Genomic DNA, 20,002 nt, shown 5'->3' with positions numbered 1-20,002 from the left:
TTAGCAGCCCAGGCTGCCTTCACTGTGCTGGGGCTGGGGAGGGACTACAGCTGCTGGCTACACAGGACTGTCTGTATAGGATTGGTCTTAACTTGCTAGTTAGTTGTTACTTCCCAACTACAGTGAACAGATAGCAACCTAAAGATATGAGTGAAGATCACTAAAGAGGACTAACAGATGTGCGCCATGATTTGATGTATTTTAGGTCATAACCAGCTGGGTGGTGCTCTCCATTTATAGAACTAGTGGGGTCATCTTTGATGTCTTGCAGGAGAGAGACTTAGAAGAGTAAAAACTCAGTAGTTTCCCTGCTTTTGTTAACCCATAGCCATATGCATGACCACACACCTGTAGGCCTACCCCTTGCCAATTGCCTCAAATGTTTTGCTGACATGGTAGAACTAATTCTAGCCTACTTCAAGTGCTAAAAGATAGCTTTTCTAGAATATAATGTATCAACCTATGATTTCTTTCTCACTTGTGTCCAAATTCAGTCTAATAGGCCTTCAAACAATATCCAAATAATAATATTATCTAAATAATGTCACATAAGATTGTGAACTACTTTGCATTGGCCTGTAATCATCTGTCATGTAGTTTCTTTAATTATGGGATGTAATCACACATCAGCATAGTGGGCACATGTGTTGCACCTCCACTATCTCCCAGCGTCAGTTCCCTTGACCTGGTGATTAGGCAGCGTATTTTGGTGTGGCATAGCCTCAGGCGGGGTGTGGAAAAGCCTGTGTGAATCCAGCAGATTACTGTAGCTCTTCACCCCACCCATCCTCCTGACAAGTTAGTCACACACACACACACATACACACACACACACACACACACTACATGGACTATGTGGTCAACTCAAAACAAATGGGGTCATAAGAATTCCTGTATGTTTACACATTGGAAAATTGATTCTCTCACCCTTCCTCAACATACACACTGTAAAGTGGTTAATTCAGTTTACAGATTAATGCATATGCACAATACAAAGTACAGAAAATCTAAAAACAACACTCAATACCATCAATACCTTCATTGACAGCGCCCCTCACCTACTAAACAATAGGCGGTACAGTCCCCACAGAGTTGACTGCGTCTCTTCAGGCCATTACATTTCCTCTGTGTTGCACCTTCTCTTTGTTGACGTAAGTGCTTATGGTAAATGCTCAGTCTGTTTTATTTCAGACGTCCTGAGGGTTGTGTGATTTTCTACAGGTCTCCTGCTGTGCACACAATGAACTAAATAGTATGGGCTGGATGGGACTCATTGATTTCACAGCTTTTGAGCCCTGAAGGTGTCACCTGAGGGGAGCTTAACATCACAGTGTGCAGAATAAGTTAAAATACACACCTATTGTTTAAGGCTGAACATTAAACATTCGCACGCTGTGATTAACTTACCTGTAAATTTCACACTTAATCGTGTTTCCAACTTGTCATGATAAAGGTACACTGTTGTTGTAACTGGCATTTGTTTTTCAAAAATGGCTGAGTTAATTGTTAAAAGTTTTTTTACAGGTGGCAATGTCAAACCATACCTCATTGCTCGCTCATTACATTTCTCCTAAATAACTCTCCATCTCAACTCTGTCTAATGCTCAGGATATCCTCCTACCTTTCAGACTATTTTAAACGACCAAAGAAGTTAATCATTAATAAGTGTGTTATTTGGCCAGGCTCCCATTTTGGTGCTAATCAGCAGTTCAGAAATGTTCAGTGGCCGGGCCCTGGAGCCTGTAATCGGTCACAGAGATAAAGATGCTCCTTCTCTGGCGCTAGATCTGCAACACACAAAGCTTCAGAATTCAATTTAAATTTAGGCATAGATTTGTTTGATCTTATTTTTGGAACTAAAAGAGGTGGTTTGCTTTCAAAGTAGCTGTTTTCTCAATTTTTTTTTCAAGAGTTTGATTCCTCACAGGGTTTTGTTGTTTGTTTCAGTAACTTGTTAAAGAAGTAAACTCTAAGAAGTAGTGTGTAATAGTACTACATACTTAGGCTAATCGTATTTAAGCTACTTTTGGAACTATACATGCACCCATCATCATCATCTAGGACCATCTTTTCAGAACCCATTATTTTTCATCAATGACTTTATTGAATTTATTTATGGAGCAAATTTGCATGTTAATTCATCATGTCAGATGTCACAATTATTCCACATCAATCATAATTTCTCAAACCTCTAGCTGGCCAGTGTCTGGTTACATGTTCAGGTGGTTCCTTTGTGATTGGTCAGGAGCCAATTAATGTGGATATTGCTAATGATGGGATTAGTCAGCTTCAGTGTGTTTGATCATGGCCAATGGCTTTTGTGTACAACAAGGCGAGCTGTTCCATGTTGCCAGTTGAATTGTTTGTTGGAACTTGTGACTTTGCACAATAAATGTGATATTTTTGTATAGGTTTTTTATCTCATTGTGTTTTAAAACATTGTAGCGCACAAGGTATGGGCAGCCTTGTCTCAGACAAAGAGATAGGGATTGAACAATTGTTAAATTCAAGCAGAGTTCAAACCTAGGTCACCCAGTGGCAGCTGGATTTGAAAATTCAGATGCTTACACAATTCTGACACCACACTGTGTGATTGGTCTGGTGTAGTTAAGCACAATCAAAATATTGCTGCAAAACCAGATGTGGAATAGATGTAGCAGATATGGAACCAATAACGGATCTATCCATAATCATTAGAGAACTGAGAATGGTTCTTTGTAAACAATTTGTGGTTCTACAAGAAGCACAGGCAACATGTAATGTTTTAATACATAATGTTCTTACAAGGGTGTAACACAAGAAGTATAGGTAAACATAATGTACTAAATTAAAGGGGCATTAAGTAATCTATGACTTTTATCAACCGCGATCAGTGACCTAAGAATTGCTGCAATACCGGCAGGTCTCTGGCCCAGTTTAAGGTCCCATAAATAAAGTCCCTTTTTCACAATAGAGATGAGTAAGCTAGTCAACTAGAGCAAAGATCCAACAGAAACATCTAGTGAAGAGGTAATATGGTTGCTTTGTCATTTGCTTTGCAAAACACTTGCTGATAGCACCGTCCTGCATTGTTGAGCTGTTGAAGATACTGCTAGGTGGTTGGGGCAGGGACAGCTGGCCTCACTTTCATAACTCACTTTCCGGCCCGGTGAGTACGGACCGGAAAGTGAGTTATGAAAGCCAGAAACCTCAGCACCTGGCCAAGTAATCACTGAGTCATTGGTATTGATCAACAACACTATCAAACAAAAATCTTACTTATTACAACTTTAAAGTACTTACAAAGCTAACTGAGATGTTACACTTTACTGGAGCCTTTCAATCTTAACAACCAGTGATTACATTGCGCAATACCATATTTCATATATCGAAATATGCATTACATTTCATGTTCCCGTGGTGATTGTATCTATCTATGGTATATTGTGCCTTTTATGGATGAGAGTTGTACTGTAGCCTAGTACAATGTTAAATACAGTGTAACTGCAATGTTACTGTAGAATCTATCTCTAGGATTGGTTCACAGGAGATTGAGCATCACCATGGTACATCGATAACAATGTAGGAGGGACAACTAATGTTTCCGTTTAAGCCATTTATTGCCACTATGCACATATGTAGAGCAATGGGAGATGATGAGGCTTGACGGTTATGGTTTTCTATAAATGATAAACAGAAAAACACACAAGAATTATAATACAGTTAACCAATGTATAACATCACACTTAACAATTAGGTACCTAACAAACAATGAATATTAGTACTCTAACCAAGGGGGTGAGGGGTAGACCTACCACTGCTGAAATTATAGAGTACTACATAACAGAGAAACATTCATTTAATAATTACATAACATAAGAAATTCAACATTCTAAATTAGGTTATAAGGATTCTTGCATTTCCTTAAAAGCTACAATTAATAAATCATGTGCACTGCACACTTACACACAATATTATATCTGTCATCTCAAGGCAAACAGGCAAGGTGACGATTATAGCATTTACCAATATATACTGGTCAAGCATTCAATCACATCCAATCTACAAATAACCATTAAAGTACAACAACATATGAAGAAAGTAGTAAACTCACTTTATCACGCACAACCATAGGTGTGTATCTGAATCACAGGGACAGAGGGCCCTCACATGTGGTTTGTGTAGCTGCCAGGCGGAACAAAGGAAATGGGCAGGATATATAGAGCAGGCCATTGATTAGGAATGAGTGAGGTCAGGTGAGAATGGGCAGATCCACGCCATGGAAGTAGGCGGAGGGTTGCTGAATAGTATGGCTCTATTCTACAGCTGCCCCCAAATCCTATAGGGATTTGCACTCCCAAGAGTCATACTAAGAAGAGTGATTTGGGGGGTCATCAGGGATTGCAGGAAGCTTAATCAGCCAGGAAACTGGGCGGACATAGGACTTGTTCCCTACCATCACTTCAGCCGTCCTGACATGGCCATCCTTACTTGGTAATACCTTTGTAATGCGACCGACAAAACATAGAGCCCTTGGGAGTTGCGGATCCATGATCATAACAACTGTATTAACTTGCATATCCTCCTTGTGGGTTTGCCACTTCTGCCTGCCTTGAAGGGGAAGATAACGCTTGATAAAATGAGACCAGAGGTGATCGGCCAACACTTGGCTATGACACCACTGCCGGCGACTGAGGAGTTCAGAGCTTGGATAAGAGACCAGAGGCAGAGAGGAGTCTCGCCGCCCCATGAGGAGAAGATTTGGGGTCACAGGGTCAGGATCTGCAATATCCGAGGAGACATAGCCAACAGGCTTAGAGTTGAGGATATTTTCAACTTCTATCAACAGAGTGTGCAGGACTTCTGCAATGACCAGTTGGGCGCTGAGGGAGCCTTGCAAGGCTTGTCTTCTAGCAGAGGTCTTGTACCCAGAATTAGATCCAGGTCTGGTGAGGGTGCCTTCAGTTACTGTGGTCCTGCTCTCTGGAACAAGCTGCCTGCTGAGTTGAGGTCCATCACAACTGTGTCCACTTTCAAAAACAAACTAAAAACTTTCCTATTCTCCAAAGCTTATGATTAGCTACTGTGTATGTATGTTTGTGTGTGTGTGTGTGTGTGTGTGTGTGTGTGTGTGTGTGTGTGTGTGTGTGTGTGTGTGTGTACTCGTATTGTGGCACTTGTTTCTTGTGCAGTTGGTTGCATGTGCGGCTATGTGACGGGGCGGTTTCTGTTTGATTGTGTTGATGGTGGTTTCAACCTTTCATCATACTCCTGAATGAGCAGCTTAGACACTGGATGTTTGGGATCGAGGACAATGGGGTGAGTGGCATCAGGTTCCTGTTCACTCTGCCGCAGCCTGCCTCCAACACGAATAAGGCCTGTGTCTGGACAGACTTCTGGTGCAAGGGTGAGTAGGCGACTGGTTGACAGTAGGGGTCTCTGAGCCTTGAGATGGGCGAGATCTTCTCCAAAGCTATCCATCTGTGCCTGTTTCAGATTTTCTATTTCTGCCTGAAGACAATCAGCTGCTGTGGGGGTTACATGAGCATCTGGAGAATGTTTCAACTGGACTGAAGCATCAAGGAAGGCTTGGTAAGTTTTGTAAGGGCTGAAATCTGGGACAGACCCGATAGTGGCAACTTCTCCGCAAAAGGAAGGCTTAATTTCAAGCTGATGGTGATCTACATCATTGTTGGAGCTATCAGGGGCTTGGGGCCAGGTGTCAGAAGGGTGGTAAAGGAATTGAGGGCCTTGGCTCCACCGGTTTGGCTGCTGGATCTCTACAAGGGTTTTGCCCCTCGTAAGGTCATCAGCTGGGTTGTTGACTGTATTGACATACCTCCAGTCTTGGCAGTTAGTAAGTTCTTGTATCTCGGACACTCTGGTACCAACAAAGACCTTAAAGTGGCATGAATCTGCCTGCAACCAAGCAAGTACAGTGGTTGAATCTGACCAAAGGATGGTACGTCTGATAGGAAGAGTCAGTTCTGTTCTGAGGAGGTCACAAAGATGAGCACCAACTAGCGTGGCACAGAGCTCTAGTCTAGGAATTGACTGCTGTCTCTTTGGTGCCACGCGAGATCGAGCAAGCAAGAAGGACACTTTGACTTGGTCCCTTTCATCCTTTGACCGAAGATACGCAACTGCTCAATAAGCTGATTCCGATGGATCACAGAATATGTGAAGGTCTTGTTTAGAGGGGGAGGAAACGCTGATAGATGTGTAGCATCGAGGCATAGTTACTGTAGGTAGAATTGACAGTTCGTCCTTCCAGGCATTCCATGTAGAGAGCAAATCAGAGGGTAATAGGGGGTCATCCCATTCCCGTCGCTTGTCCCACAGTCACTGAATCAGGACCTTTGCTCTGGTGGTGTAAGGGATAAGATACCCTACAGGGTCATAAAGGCTGGCAAGGACATGGTAAATGTACCGCATTGTTGTCGTGGATGATTCTGTTGCCTGACCTCTGTAACCGAGGCAATCTGTTTGGCAGTTTCACTGGAGCCCAAGGGTACATTCTGTCGGGGGCATAGTGTCTTTGGAGAGCCAGAACTCACTGTTCTCGGATCTTGCGTCAGGTGGTAAGTGACTGATGACCATCAGGTCATTACTGGCCCACTGACGAATGTTGAAACCTCCAAAAGACAGAATTGACCTCAGCTGATCAAGAGTCTGTCGGGCCATGGCAACTGTGGGGAAGCTTTGAAGGCAGTTGTCAACGTAGAATCCCCTTTCCACTGAATGGCGCACTGGATCATTCGGCTGAGTATGACTTTCAATGTGCCTTTGAAGGGCAAAGGTAGCGCAGCAGGGGCTACAGGTAGTCCCAAAGGACAGGACCTGCCATTCGTAGACGGATGGAGGGGCGTCTTTCATCATGTCCTGCCAAAGAAAACGTAAGAGAGGCTTATCTTGGGTCAAGAGCCGAACCTGATGAAACATGCTCTTTATCTCACCACTAATGGCGACAGCATGTTCTCGAAAGCGGAGTAAAACTCCAAGGAGGGAAGGCCCCAAGGTAGGTTCAGGTAGTAAGGTCTTATTCAAGTTTTGGCCTTTGTATTCGAACGAACAGTCGAAGACAAGACGATTCTTTGCATTATGGGTCACCATGTGATGAGGTATATACCATGCCTCTGGGGAGCCTTCAACTTCCTCTGTGGTAAGCCTTTTCACATGACCTGCCTGTTCAAGCTTAGAGACCTCAGTGTTATAGGCTGCCGCTTTCTTTGGATCCTTGACCAACTTGGATTCAGTGGCACGCAGTCTAGCCATCGCAGCCTGTGGAGGAGCATTCAAAGGAGGTGTCTCTGGTATCCTTAAGAGAGGTGTGGCATAGCGATAGACTCCGTCCACCAAGACTCTCTCTGTGGCTGCCTCAAGCAAGTTCACTGCCTGGTTATCCAGCTTGGACCAGGTGGCTACTCTTTCGTTTCGATGGGGAACTACATCCAATTGCCAGAGCCTTTCCACACTTTGGTACAACTCATTAGATTGAGAGGTGATGGAGATATGGAAGCACTTGGCAACAGAAGGGAGAGGTTCAATGTCTCTTGTTGGACCTTGCAGTGTCCAGCCAAGGCGAGTCTTGACTGTTGCTGGTGCTCCTGATGGGCCAAATCGAACTGGGGAGATAGGTGAGATCAAGTGATTATGATCTGAGCCAATTAGAAGTAGCGGGGTGACCTGATGCATTGGTGTCAGTGGCAGTCCACATAGGTATTTATATTTCCTTTGAAGGGAAAGGACAGGGTGTGTGTGCTGAGACAGAGCAAGTCGATCTGCAGTTAAAGCATGGTTGATGTGAAATTCACCAGAACTGGAGGCAGAGCTCACCTTGAAGGAAACAGTAGCCCCCTGAAGTATCTCCACTCCTTGCCTTACTGTTCTGACAGCTAAGTCCTCTGGTTCTCCATCAAGCTGAAGACTATGAGCTGCTGACTGCAAAAGGATAGTTCGCTCTGACCCGTCATCCAGAAGTGCAAAGGTCTCCAGGGTGTGACTGCCATTCCACAGGATGACTTTGACCAGTTTCAAGAGGACATGACCTGTGTGACTTGGGCGATCAAGGTACAGGGTGTGGGCTGTGGAATTGACAAGGTAAAAATTTGTATCAGATTTCTTATTGATTTCACAGAGGATCTGTAGATGTTTCCTCATACAGGTATTACAGTCTCTGTTTAGTGTGCACTTAGCTGCAACATGTGGTTGGGACAGCGCCAACACCTCCTATTTTCCTTGATCCATATTATGACTTGTTGCTTGTTCAGGGCTTTGAAATCAGCACACTGGCTTATGTGATGACCTGTGGAGCTACAATAGGCACAGGGGGACCTTGAGGACATTTGGGGTTCCCTACGCTCACTGATGCTGTTAGCTCCATGGAGTATAGTTGTGGTTGCATGGGTAGAAGCTAGCAACGGGACTCCATTTGCAGCCATTCAGAAAGGTCGGTGAGGTCATAGTTGGCATCTACCTGGGTTCTGTACATATGACGTTTGAAGCGGCTAACCTGTTCATTCGGGAGTTTTTCTCCAGTAGCCCATCTACGTGTGAGCCACAGAGAAGTTCAGCATTGCCTTGGTCAGCCATAGTTCTTAACAGCCCAACCAGCGCTTGGACTCGCAGGGCAAAAGCGTTGAGGGCATGACCATCTCCAGGACGTACAGGAAGAAGAGCCATTATGTTCTTTAGTTCCTTGAGTGCCAACTGGCGTGGTTGGCCATAACGTTCATCTAGGGCCCTTAAGGCTTCTGTGAATGGCTGATGGGCATATGAATAGGCTAAAGCCAGGCGTCTGGCCTGGTCCACCTTAAGATGGTCAAGAAGAATGTGAAACTTGAATTCCTCAGTTTCATCTGGATCGAGCAGGTTGGTCAGTGCCATTCGCAACATCCTGTATTGTACCTCATCCTCTCTAGTAAAGTCAGGAAATTTAGGGGCTTTGACTGGCCTGTAGCGCCTGGATTGACCAGCAATGGGTGCTGCAGCTCCTCTGGAGGAGTACAAGGATCTGGGCTGGTAGGGAAGGGGGGAAGAGAAGACGCAGGCTGATAAGAGACTGGAGGATGAGATTGCATCGAAGGATGGGAAGGTGAAGGATTAGACGAAACCGGCTGATGATGGGGGATTGGAAGATGTGAAGGCATGGAGGAATGGGAGGCCGAAGAATGAGAAGACACAGGCCGGTGAAGGACTGGATGATGCGAGGAGACCGGTTGGTGATGGGCTGAAGGAGGAGGGTGATCTTGTGGGTAAAAGGGAAGGGGGGCTAACTGCATGGGCTCTGATGCTACATTTTTCCTATAAGGGTTTCTGGGCTGGGCCAAAGCTACTGCTGCAGGTTCATGGCGGATAGCTGGTGGGACTGGGGGTGACCCAACTGGAATCTGATTGGATTCACTAGGGTAGTTGTCTAGTGGTGGGTGCGATATATTTCGGTGACTGGTCAAGGAGGACTAGCTGCTTTCTGGGCTAGAAGCTTCGTGTCGCTCCATGAGGCGCTGCAATATCTCTCCTTGCTGCTATACCATTTTCACCGTTTCAAAGAGCTGTTTAATGATGTCAGCTTGGCTGAGTTCTGGGATGCCGTCTCGCTCTCTGGTAGCAGATGTAGAAAGCGGTTTGATTCCACTAGTGCTGGTGAGGGATTGACTGTGGTCAGGGTGCTCAGAATACTCTTCCTCATCATCTCTTTCATGCTCTTCCTGTTGGCACTCAGAATGCACACTCGTGTGTGCATTCTGTATTTGTAGCTCTACCCCATAGCCAACTTTATAGTCCTCTAGGCGCTGAGGTAGGCGGGTTTGGCGTTGAGGATGGAGAGTTCCATGGGTTAGAGTTGACTTCCCTTCAGCCATGGCAATATTCACATTCTGGCTCGAAGGACCACATGTAGAATCTATCTCTAGGATTGGTTCACAGGAGATTGAGCATCACCATGGTACATCGATAACAATGTAGGAGGGACAACTGATGTTTCCGTTTAAGCCATTTATTGCCACCTTGCACACATGTAGAGCAATAGGAGATGATGAGGCTTGACGGTTATAGTTTTCTATAAATGATAAACAGAAAAACACACAAGAATTACAATACAGTTAACCAATGTATAACATCACACTTAATTAGGTACCTAACAAACAATGAATATTAGTACTCTAACCAAGGGGGTGAGGGGTAGACCTACCACTGCTGAAATTAGGGCTGAAACGATTCCTCGAGAAACTCGAGTAACTCGATTACTAAAAATCATCGATGCAAATTCTTTGCATCGAAGCTTCGTTTAATCCATATAACTATATACACACTCAGTGTTTCGCACGGATGATTATTACTGTTGCACAACGCGCTGGAGAAAGAGAGAGAAAATAGCGAGCGGCGAAGAGAAGAGACAGGCCACAGAAAACGACAGAAAGTGTCCAAAGTTTCGGATCCAGTGTTGCCAACTTGGCGACTTTGTCGCTAGACTTAGCGACTTTTCAGACCCCCCTGGCGACTTTATTTCTCAAAAGCGACTAGCGACAAATCTGCCGACTTTTTCTGACCATGGGAAGCAATGTTAATGTGTTGAATCCCAAAGCATTTGGCAATAAATTGGTTCGGCTGATGCCGGTTTTCTCTACTTGCTTGTCTAATCCAGAGAGGTCTGACGGTCACAGCGCTTCCCACACACAGCGTAGCTCCCTCCCTCCGCTGAGAGCAGGGACTGTAGGATAGGGTCCACTTGTAATTGCTACCGGCGTACGCCGAAACTGGCCGGGTGGGCGGAGTCAGCACTTAGTATTAAAACGGGATGAGATGAAGGCTAGTAAAGAATGCACGTTAATTATGCCTATATGTAATGGCTAGTTAAGAACGTAAATCAATATGGTGGCTAGTTATGATGTCCCTAAGTTAGCTAAGTTTTGCTCAAGAAAATAACCACAGAAAATAAAATGCTGCAGTCAATTTGTGAAAGCCTGAGCTTCATTCATGTTATTATTATGATAGTCACACACATACACACACACACACACACACACACACACACACACACACACACACACACACACACACCTACTCCCCTCACAGTGATGCATAAAATACCCCAGAAAGCAAAATATCAGGTGGTGTAAGTAGCAATTGGAGCCTAAAATGCACCAGTCCAATACAGCAGGTATATTCAGTTTAGTTTGATTGCAGTGAGTAGGGTCAGCAGGTGTAGGGCAACCCTTCAACATAGTAAATAAATGTACATTAGCCAGTCTTATGAACTTGTATGATATTTAGGCCTAGTAATAAATATCAATAATAATTATTATTTCACCTCGTTTTCAGTAAATCACAGTGTCGTATGGACAGCTTCGTGCGGACAGCTTTTCTCTTTTGTATATTTACTATTGCTCTTTAATAAAGCAAAAGTATTTCTTATCCGATTACTCGATTAATCGATGGAATAATCGGTAGAATACTCGATTACTAAAATAATCGATAGCTGCAGCCCTAGCTGAAATTATAGAGTACTACATAACAGAGAAACATTCATTTAATAATTACATAACATAAGAAATTCAACATTCTAAATTAGATTATAAGGATTCTTGCATTTCCTTAAGAGCTACAATTAATTAATCATGTGCACTGCACACTTACACACAATATTATATCTGTAGTCTCAAGGCAAACAGGCAAGGTGATGATTATAGCATTTACCAATATATACTGATCAAGCATTCAATCACATCCAATCTACAAATAACCATTAAAGTACAACAACATATGAAGAAAGTAGTGAACTCACTTTATCACGCACAACCATAGGTGTGTATCTGAATCACAGGGACAGAGGGCCCTCACATGTGGTTTGTGTAGCTGCCAGCCAGAACAAAGGAAATGGGCGGGATAGAGTGGGCCATTGATTAGGAGTGAGTGAGGTCAGGTGAGAATGGGCGGATCCACGCCATGGAAGTAGGCAGAGGGTTGCTGAATAGTATGGCTCTATTCTACAGTTACACTTGACTTACATGAGCCCAAATTAAAAACCGGGAACTACATTGTGCTGCCCAAAGGAGTACTACACATATCACATATATACAGTATGCCATATATTACACATATAAGTATGGATTGGCTTACCTGTTCCCTTACTTAAAATGTTATTCAAAATTATTTGTGCCAAGTTTGCCATTGTCACTGACTGAATTTGTAAATGCATAAAGTAACATTACACCCTAACTTCCATTACATTTCTGCCATACCATAAGCAGAGACTACATTGTAGTGTGTAAGCAAATTTATCATATTGTGCTTCTGGTATACTTGTATCCAACCTTCTGACTCCCAACATTCATCAAAGAATCTGCCGACACTTGCTAAGTTTGATGGAAAATGTTTAGCATGCAAATTGTGTGACTGGTACTTACCAATTTCAGACGAGTCAATAGGCATCAGAGAAAGCATAAGTAGAATGCCAACCTCTGAATGCAGTGAATCCCTGAAATACAAACCTGTTATATTGAGTGTGTATTTTTGCTTTTGATTCTTCAGTACTTGAATCAGAATTTGAAGAGTAATATTTTATCTGGGTGTTTTTTAATTTTAATTAAATTGTGATTCTATCCTCAGCCTCGACAATTCTCCACCCCATTTACCAGGTTGAAAGTTGCAGCATAGCAGTTTGACAGAGTTGACTAAATGTGTTGATAATCAGCTAAAAACAGGGGCTTTAGCATAAAAATTCTCTTTAAGTACTTCCACCTCTGTTTTAGGTTATTTTTGCCACTGCCAATAGGCTCCTTGACCACCAATACACCACACGATAAGGATTAAGCAAATCATTCTTTAACCTGCTTTTAAGGCTTTGCATTATGCCATTAAAAAGAGGTACGCAGCATGGATCAGACTAACTGAAATGAAGTTAGCCTCTGTAAAATAAGTTGTTTGGAAAATAGTTGGTGCATAGCTTAGAAAAAATGAGAAAATGACTGAAACATTCATAACCAAACAACAGTAGATGTTTAGTGGCAACCCCCATCCATATTGTACTATATAGTGATGCTTGAAGTGTTGCATTGTTGTTTTGTTACATGCAAGCAGGCTATGAGCCAGAAAGCTATTGTACATTTAGTTATTCAAATGTAAATTGAATATCATTTAATAACTTGAATTAACATATTAATTAGTATTACAATATTGGTAATAAGTCAACAGAAACACCATTGCTATAAAGATAGTGTTCATGTGCCTGGGAAGTAGCGACTCTTCTGATAAAAAAAAAAAAAAAAAAATCGGTTGCATAGGATGACTAAGATTATCTGAAGTTCACCTCCAACTTCACTCCACGTGGCGATCTGGCCCTGAGGACAGGTTCTGTTGGCAGTGAGAAAAAGACATCTGCTGCTGTGTAACCCTCCCATTAAAAAACAGCACGCAAGGAAGAGAAACTGGAGAGTGTGAATGTGAGAGACTGTGTGTGTGTATGTGTGTGAGAGAGCGAGAGAGAGAGAGAGAGAGAGAGAGAGAGAGAGAGAGAAAGAGGCTGACTCACACAACGACATAACAACAACCACCAAGATAAAATCATGAGGTCATCTAAGTTTACCTTTTACTCTTCCTCAACAATGGGGAAAAGAACATCGTTTTCCATACAAAATGATTGAAATACATTCTTAACAAGTGCTACTAGTGTCTACCAGTTTCTACACTTATTCTGCTTTCACAGAAACTGGACACAGTTGCTCCTAAACACGTGAAACCTGTGGAAATAGCATCCTGTTGTATCCATTTTCCCCCACCTGGTATTTAAAGACCTTGAAACAGCAGCTCCTCCAGTTAATGATTGGCCACTGCGGGGAAAGTGTGCACTTACACTGTTGACTCTTATCGCTGCTGACCACAAAGCCACTGGAGCAGTATCTCAAAGGCTGACATTAATGGAGAGGACAGTGCTTCGTTTAAAGAGACAGGTCAATTTCTTTTTCGTCTGGTGCGGAAGAGATAGCGAGGAAGCAGAGACACTGTTCACACAAATGGGTCTTTAATTGAGAGCAGATTGTGCAGTTTGGCTGCGCTTGTTTGCAAGCTGCATCTATTGGCTAATAGAATAGTGTATGAAATGGACTGAAAATGTGTTCGCCTCATTTAAAGTTATTTATTAGCAATTGCATAAAGGCTATGCCAATATGTTTTAGACTCTGTGGAAAATGAAAATATTACAACTGTACTACAAATTACTTCATGTCCAATGTCCATCCACTTATTTCTGTAGTCCTCTGTCTTCATTTTGTCATACCTCAGCTTTTTGACAGAAATCTTTTCCCTTCATCTCCTATCCTGTCATAGCTCTACTTGCTAATATTTTAGCAGACCCTTTCCAAAGGAAATTAGGCCTAAAAGCAGATGTCCCCCATGTGGAGTAGGACCTATACAGCATTACTTCAAGCAGGTGAGCCACCAGAACCCTGTCCCTCCTTTTCCACCCATTCAACAGTTGTTCTCCTCTCTCTTCTGCTGATCCAGGGCCTCACATTGTCTCCCCAGAGAGATCAGCCTCTGCACAGGCACGTCAGCAGCCAGGGCCGAGTCCCACCAGCTGTACTCTGGTGACAGCACGCAGGTCGGCCTGCGGTTGATCAGGTAGCGGTTCAGGTAGCTCTCCTCCAGGCCCCGGGCCATAACACCGTTAGCCTGGTCCTGCAGAATGAGCAGGGAACAGGCACGGGCCAGGCTGTACATCTCCGCAACCAGCCCTCCGTACAGTTCCGAGGTGTAGTAGTAGTCTCCTTCGCCCTCCTCCACACAAGCTGATGAGCTTTCTTCGATTTCGTAAGGAAATGCATTTCGTGGCATTCCGTAGAGCTCCGGGTGCAAAGTGGCCACCAAGTCTCCGAGAATTTCTTCTCCCACAGGAGCCACAAACTCCTGGTCGACGTCAGCACAGAAGATGTACTCAACCTCGCTGCGAATTGGGTCTTTGATGGCAGCAGTGAGCAGGGCCATGCGGCGCTGGGACAACCTCTCCCACCCAGGCAGCTCCGCCACAGGAACCACCTTCAGCTCTCTTTCGGGCCCCAACTTGATAGGGGGATCGAGAGAGCGGGTATTATCTGTGAGAATGTAATAGGTGACCATCCCACCAGGGAGAAAGTGATCTTCAGCAGAAGAGAGGAAGCGTCGAAGGAATTGGGCATAACCTCCCACCACTAGCACCAGCAGGCCGGTACGGATTCCCCGCTGTGTGAATTCAGCCCTACGCCACGCCGAGTTGCTGCTGTCACCCCACACTAGAGGAGCACCCCATGATGTCTCCAGAGCAAGCTGCTGTCCCACCGCCCTGACAACCACCATGTCTGTCATCTCTGTTCCCCTGTCCATTCCCAGGGCATGGAAGACAGGATGAGGTGACTCCACGTTGACAGCGGCTTTCCGCCCATGGAGGAAATCTGAGGAGGCAAAGCATGTTTTGCTATTTCAACACTGAAACAGACACTTTTCTCTGTGGGGGAGATGGTGAACAGTGAAATGCTTTTGCAATCTTCTAAAGCTGGAGGAAAATCATAATCAAATTGACTCAGGAAAATGACCTTATTTAATAGTATATAATTATCACCATCTGCCTGTGATCTCTATGGAATATTTGGAGAACATATTGCATAGTTATAATCATCTGTCATAATCAAGACAAAGTCCAAGGAATAGACTCTCTGAAAGTGATTGGAAAAGAAGGGGGCTATTTTTACTTTTACATTCAGTTCAAATGAGGTAACTGTACAACTGGGTACTGTGACAGAAAGCAGCTTTCTGTGTGCCAGGCAATGTTTTTTGAATGCGTATTCAATGTCCTGGCACAGAGTGTTACAGTACAACAAATACTGCAGCACACTTACATATGAGAAGGGACAGGAGAAGGCAGTACAGGACCAGCTGTTTTCTGGTCACTCTGACCAGCCCTGTTTGAAGGACACACGCACACACACACACACACACACACACACACACACACACACACACACACACACAACCAGATCAGATATGGTAGAATACCCTGATCATATGCTCATGTTGAATGTCATTTGATATGATAAAACAACCAACCAGAAGTGGTTGTATATGTATACATTCCAGATTCAATGCAGCTAGTGCCTGTGTTGCTCTTTAAATGCCTAGGTGAGTCTATACTCTTTCAATAAGCACACAGCTTACAAACGTTTCTTTAGACCCTGACCGGAAAAAAATGTTCCAAGCGCATGCTAGGAATGAAAAGAATGTGCTACTGAAGAAATGCCTCACTTAGAAACTTTGGGAACTTGAGAGTGCACAAATAATGAAATCTTCAAAGTATATATATGCTTTTATGCTGTATATAATATATATACACATGATATAGGCTACTTCATATATAGGTAAAATTATCTGTATGCAGCATACACAGTAGATTTGATCAGATAGATGTAATGTAGGCATGGTTATCAAATTAGTGGCATAGCCAGTGTGGTACTGTGGCTTGAAAACCCTTAAGAAACGTACAGATCTTTAGATCCAAATATTGATTATATATAGGGATGCTGGTTAACTTTTGGCTTTTGGCAGCAAGTTTGGTAAAGGAGTGTGTGACAAGAAACAACGGCTACATAAAATGAACAGTGGTGGTAGAGAATGGTGGGGTAGAGATGTAAGAAGCAAGGTTAGTATAGAATAGAAAGAAACACTATCCAGAGAGTTACACTGTCCCTGAGTGAACTCATACGTTGGGAGTGGACAAGGAGTTGCAATCTGAGTGGGAGCAGAAGTGAGTGAATGTAGATGTTTATCTCCATGATTCTCCCCATACATTCCCCTTATGTCTACACTTATCCACGAGCTAAGAGATGTAGGATGACTGCACAAGATTTCTTGAACTAATTAAGGACTAATATTGCCTTCCCGGACATATTTTCAAGATCAGTTAGCTCCAAGAAAGTTTCTGAGCAAAGCTATGATCTTCGCTCTTCACTCTTCACTCTGTCCTCATCCAAATCTCCTCTCAGTCTCAAAAGCAACAAAGGTTTAACTGAGCATGTACAAGTACAGCAATCACATATCATAAATCATCAAAGAGCAAGGGAAAGGGAGCAGAGATGACACTGGTAAAAGAGGTGGAGCAGTGGCTAAGGTACTGACCTGAGGGCGTCTTGCAGAACGGGAACAGCGCCATGCTCTGACCTGCTGGTGGATAAACACACAAGCCTTTGTCTGAGGCCTGGATCTCTGCCAAAAAACTTTTCTCTCTCTCTCTCTCTCTCTCTCTCTCTTTCTCTCTCTCTCTCTCTCTCTCTCTCCCTCACTCCCTCTATCCCTCTCTCTCTCTCTCTCTCTGTCTCTCTCTCTCTGGAAATCTGCGGTTTAAGTCACAGTGATTTCAGCCAGTGGTTATTTTCTTGCCTTGTCTTCTCTCTCGTTGGGTTTTGTTTCACTTTAATGTCCCACTCCCTTTTCTTTTCTTTTCTTTGCCTAGCTTCTTTCTCTCTCCCCCTGTCTCTCTTTTCCGTCAGGCTTTTGCAGTATTCAGTTCTGGAGCAAGCCCAAAGCAACCAGATGTGTGGGGAATCTGGGCGAATAGAAGGAGCTGAGGGAGGAAGATAAGATATAGAGAAGGAAAGACAAGAAATGAGAGGTGAAGTTATGCATACAGATGAAAAGAGAGGTATATTGCTCTGGATTACATTTTTCTCCTGCTACCCATGTTGGCAGTAGGTATAAAAGCCCCAGGAGCTCTCATAACAACCTCAATAAACACTCAACCTTTTATTGGGAAACACTCATTCTTTTTAAGGAGAAATGGCAGCCTGCAAGTATTAGTAGTAAGGGAGGGAAGAAAAACACAGCATTGTTGCATGAACCAGGCTTCAAACCCACACAGGTCAGCAGAGTGTGCTGTATTCTCTCTGTCCACAAGGTGGTGGCACTCAACAAGAAATACCATGTAGGAGGCTGTTACATATCAATAATAATCACAGTGAAATGACATCATATTGGGGAACAGATTACTGTTATGAGGCTCAATAACCAAGAATTTATGGGACATTATGATCAATGAGGACATTGAAAGACCATTGTAGATATAATTTTCATGTGAATACAGGCACCAAATAAAGATTGTAGCCTTTAAAGGGATTTCCATCATAAGTTTCTGAACTTTACATGTAAACATGACATTTTAAAAATCATTCATGCATCTAAATGATTCTTAGTGTTGTGTTTTATTATTGTATTCCCAGATAGAAAGTATATTTCATGTTTCTGCAATATGAGGTATAAAGACTGAGCCAAGAGTCAATGTAAAATCCCAGAAATACCATAAACTCACTCACACTCAAGAGGTCACTTTGCAGTTTATTACGATAAATCTCTTTTTTTTGTACATCCATACAGAAATTGCGACATAATATAAGCTTGTGTAAACAGCTTTGGACAGAAGCATCAGTCAAACCCAAAAATATGAACAAAGAAACAACACCGGCTACACTAAAGGATGGATAAATTACAGGGCGAATGTAAACCGTTTTCCCAAACATCATCTCCGTCCTGTCACCTTGTTGGCAGAGAAGCGGGGCTAAAGTCACCAGGCAGGCAGCTCCAAACTATCACCACCCAAAATAAGCTGAAGGATAGGGACTCTGCACAGAGGCTTCATAACTATTCAGAACACTTACGCTAGCATCCAAAGATTGCTCTACATCCAGTGGAGATGAATATGTGAATTTATTACAGCATATATTAAGGCGTTCAAGATGAATGTGCTTGAAAGTTCCAGTGCAGAGCCCCTATTCTACAGGCTTGCTGGTCAGCCTCTGAAGGGTTGAAGTGTTATAGGTCCATTAATACCAAAGAAAATAATACCCGAGAGGTGGCTAAATTGCAAATATTTATGCTAAATCTGTCCAGGATTAAAGGAATTGTTTCTGCTTGTAGTTGGCATATTACAGATGATGAACAAACAACATACCAGCCATTTGCACAATCACCAAAATACAAGAAGCTTTTTGACAGCAAACAATTTGGCAGTGTTCATTGGTATTTTTGATAACTCCACTGACTTTGCAATTATTGAGTAAACTATACTAAGAGAAAATAAACTGATCAAGGGTTTGATACTGTGTATATTACTTTCATAAACTATGAGGAATCCTTAGAAAAATATTTCATTTAATGCAGCATTGTACTCATACAAAATTAATCAGATTGCACAAGAAGTAGGATAGTCTGTTAATGTTTTTCAGTTTGAATGTATAGCTACAACTGAAGAAGAAAAAATAAATAAATAAAAACTTCCCAACACTTTTTCTCTTACTCATTGTTACCAGTCCAAAAGACTATTGGTTGGTTATGGTTTTCTCTTTTGTTAATAGCATGTTGGTATCTGTATTGTCTTATCTGTATATTCTTATAGTTTAGAATCATTTTTATAGTTTAGAGTCATTTGTAAATATATTCATATATACTGTATATGAGTGCAGAATACAGTTCTATAACTCTTGAGCTTTGTTGACACCCTGAGAATAAATCATTTGTCAACACAGTTCAAGCTTTGCCAATAGCTGGTCAATTAAAATTTTTGTTTGATACTTATTCTTAATCTACACTGATTCTAATTTACTGACTTTATTTCAATTAATCATGATCAATTTGTCCTCCAATGTGAATAAAGTGAGTAGGTGTCCTACCATTGCACAAAACATATTGAAGAGTATGTATGATATATGAAATATGGTAAAATCTAAATAGAGCCTTGGGATGTTTGAGTTGGAAAGTGGAGATTTTAGATGTCAAGTGTCTTCAAAACCATATTACAATCATTGTCTTCATTCAATATATAGATGATATATAGATACAATTATAAAACATATATTCTAATGGTGGCATGCTTGAGCAGGCAGTGAAGAGAAGAGAGACAAAGCCTATTCCCAAACTTCCCCTTTTTTCTTGCCTCCTTTCTTATGGTCAAAATGTTTTCAATTTCACTACATAGAGATACAGTTTGTAGAAGGGAGGCTCTGATCACTAA

At 42.6% G+C, this 20,002-nt stretch overlaps 1 protein-coding gene across 1 annotated transcript; it reads right to left on the bottom strand.

The window, feature by feature from the left end:
- Window positions 1-13,852: 13,852 nt before the first annotated feature.
- LOC139926969 (globoside alpha-1,3-N-acetylgalactosaminyltransferase 1-like) lies at window positions 13,853-17,221 on the bottom strand. The gene is made up of 3 exons (XM_071918897.2): window positions 17,119-17,221; window positions 15,846-15,908; window positions 13,853-15,401 (listed from the first exon to the last, which is right to left on the bottom strand). The coding sequence occupies exons 1-3, from the start codon at window positions 17,150-17,152 to the stop codon at window positions 14,443-14,445; spliced, it is 1,056 nt and encodes a 351-aa protein (XP_071774998.1). The 5' UTR covers window positions 17,153-17,221; the 3' UTR covers window positions 13,853-14,442.
- Between the last annotated feature and the right edge of the window lie 2,781 nt (window positions 17,222-20,002).

Source organism: Centroberyx gerrardi, chromosome 5, assembly GCF_048128805.1.
Source record: "Centroberyx gerrardi isolate f3 chromosome 5, fCenGer3.hap1.cur.20231027, whole genome shotgun sequence".
Taxonomy (NCBI): Eukaryota; Metazoa; Chordata; class Actinopteri; order Beryciformes; family Berycidae; genus Centroberyx; species Centroberyx gerrardi.
The sequence above is the reverse complement of the archived record's forward strand: the minus strand, read 5'-3'. Positions and strand labels throughout refer to the sequence as shown.

Excerpts from the sequence above, each read along its gene's own strand:
- LOC139926969 (XM_071918897.2), bottom strand. The coding sequence starts at position 17,152 with ATGGCGCTGTTCCCGTTCTGCAAGACGCCCTCAG. Across the intron at positions 15,909-17,118 it reads GTTCTGCAAGACGCCCTCAG|GGCTGGTCAGAGTGACCAGA; the intron begins GTCAGTACCTTA and ends TCCTTCAAACAG. Across the intron at positions 15,402-15,845 it reads TCTCCTGTCCCTTCTCATAT|ATTTCCTCCATGGGCGGAAA; the intron begins GTAAGTGTGCTG and ends TTGCCTCCTCAG.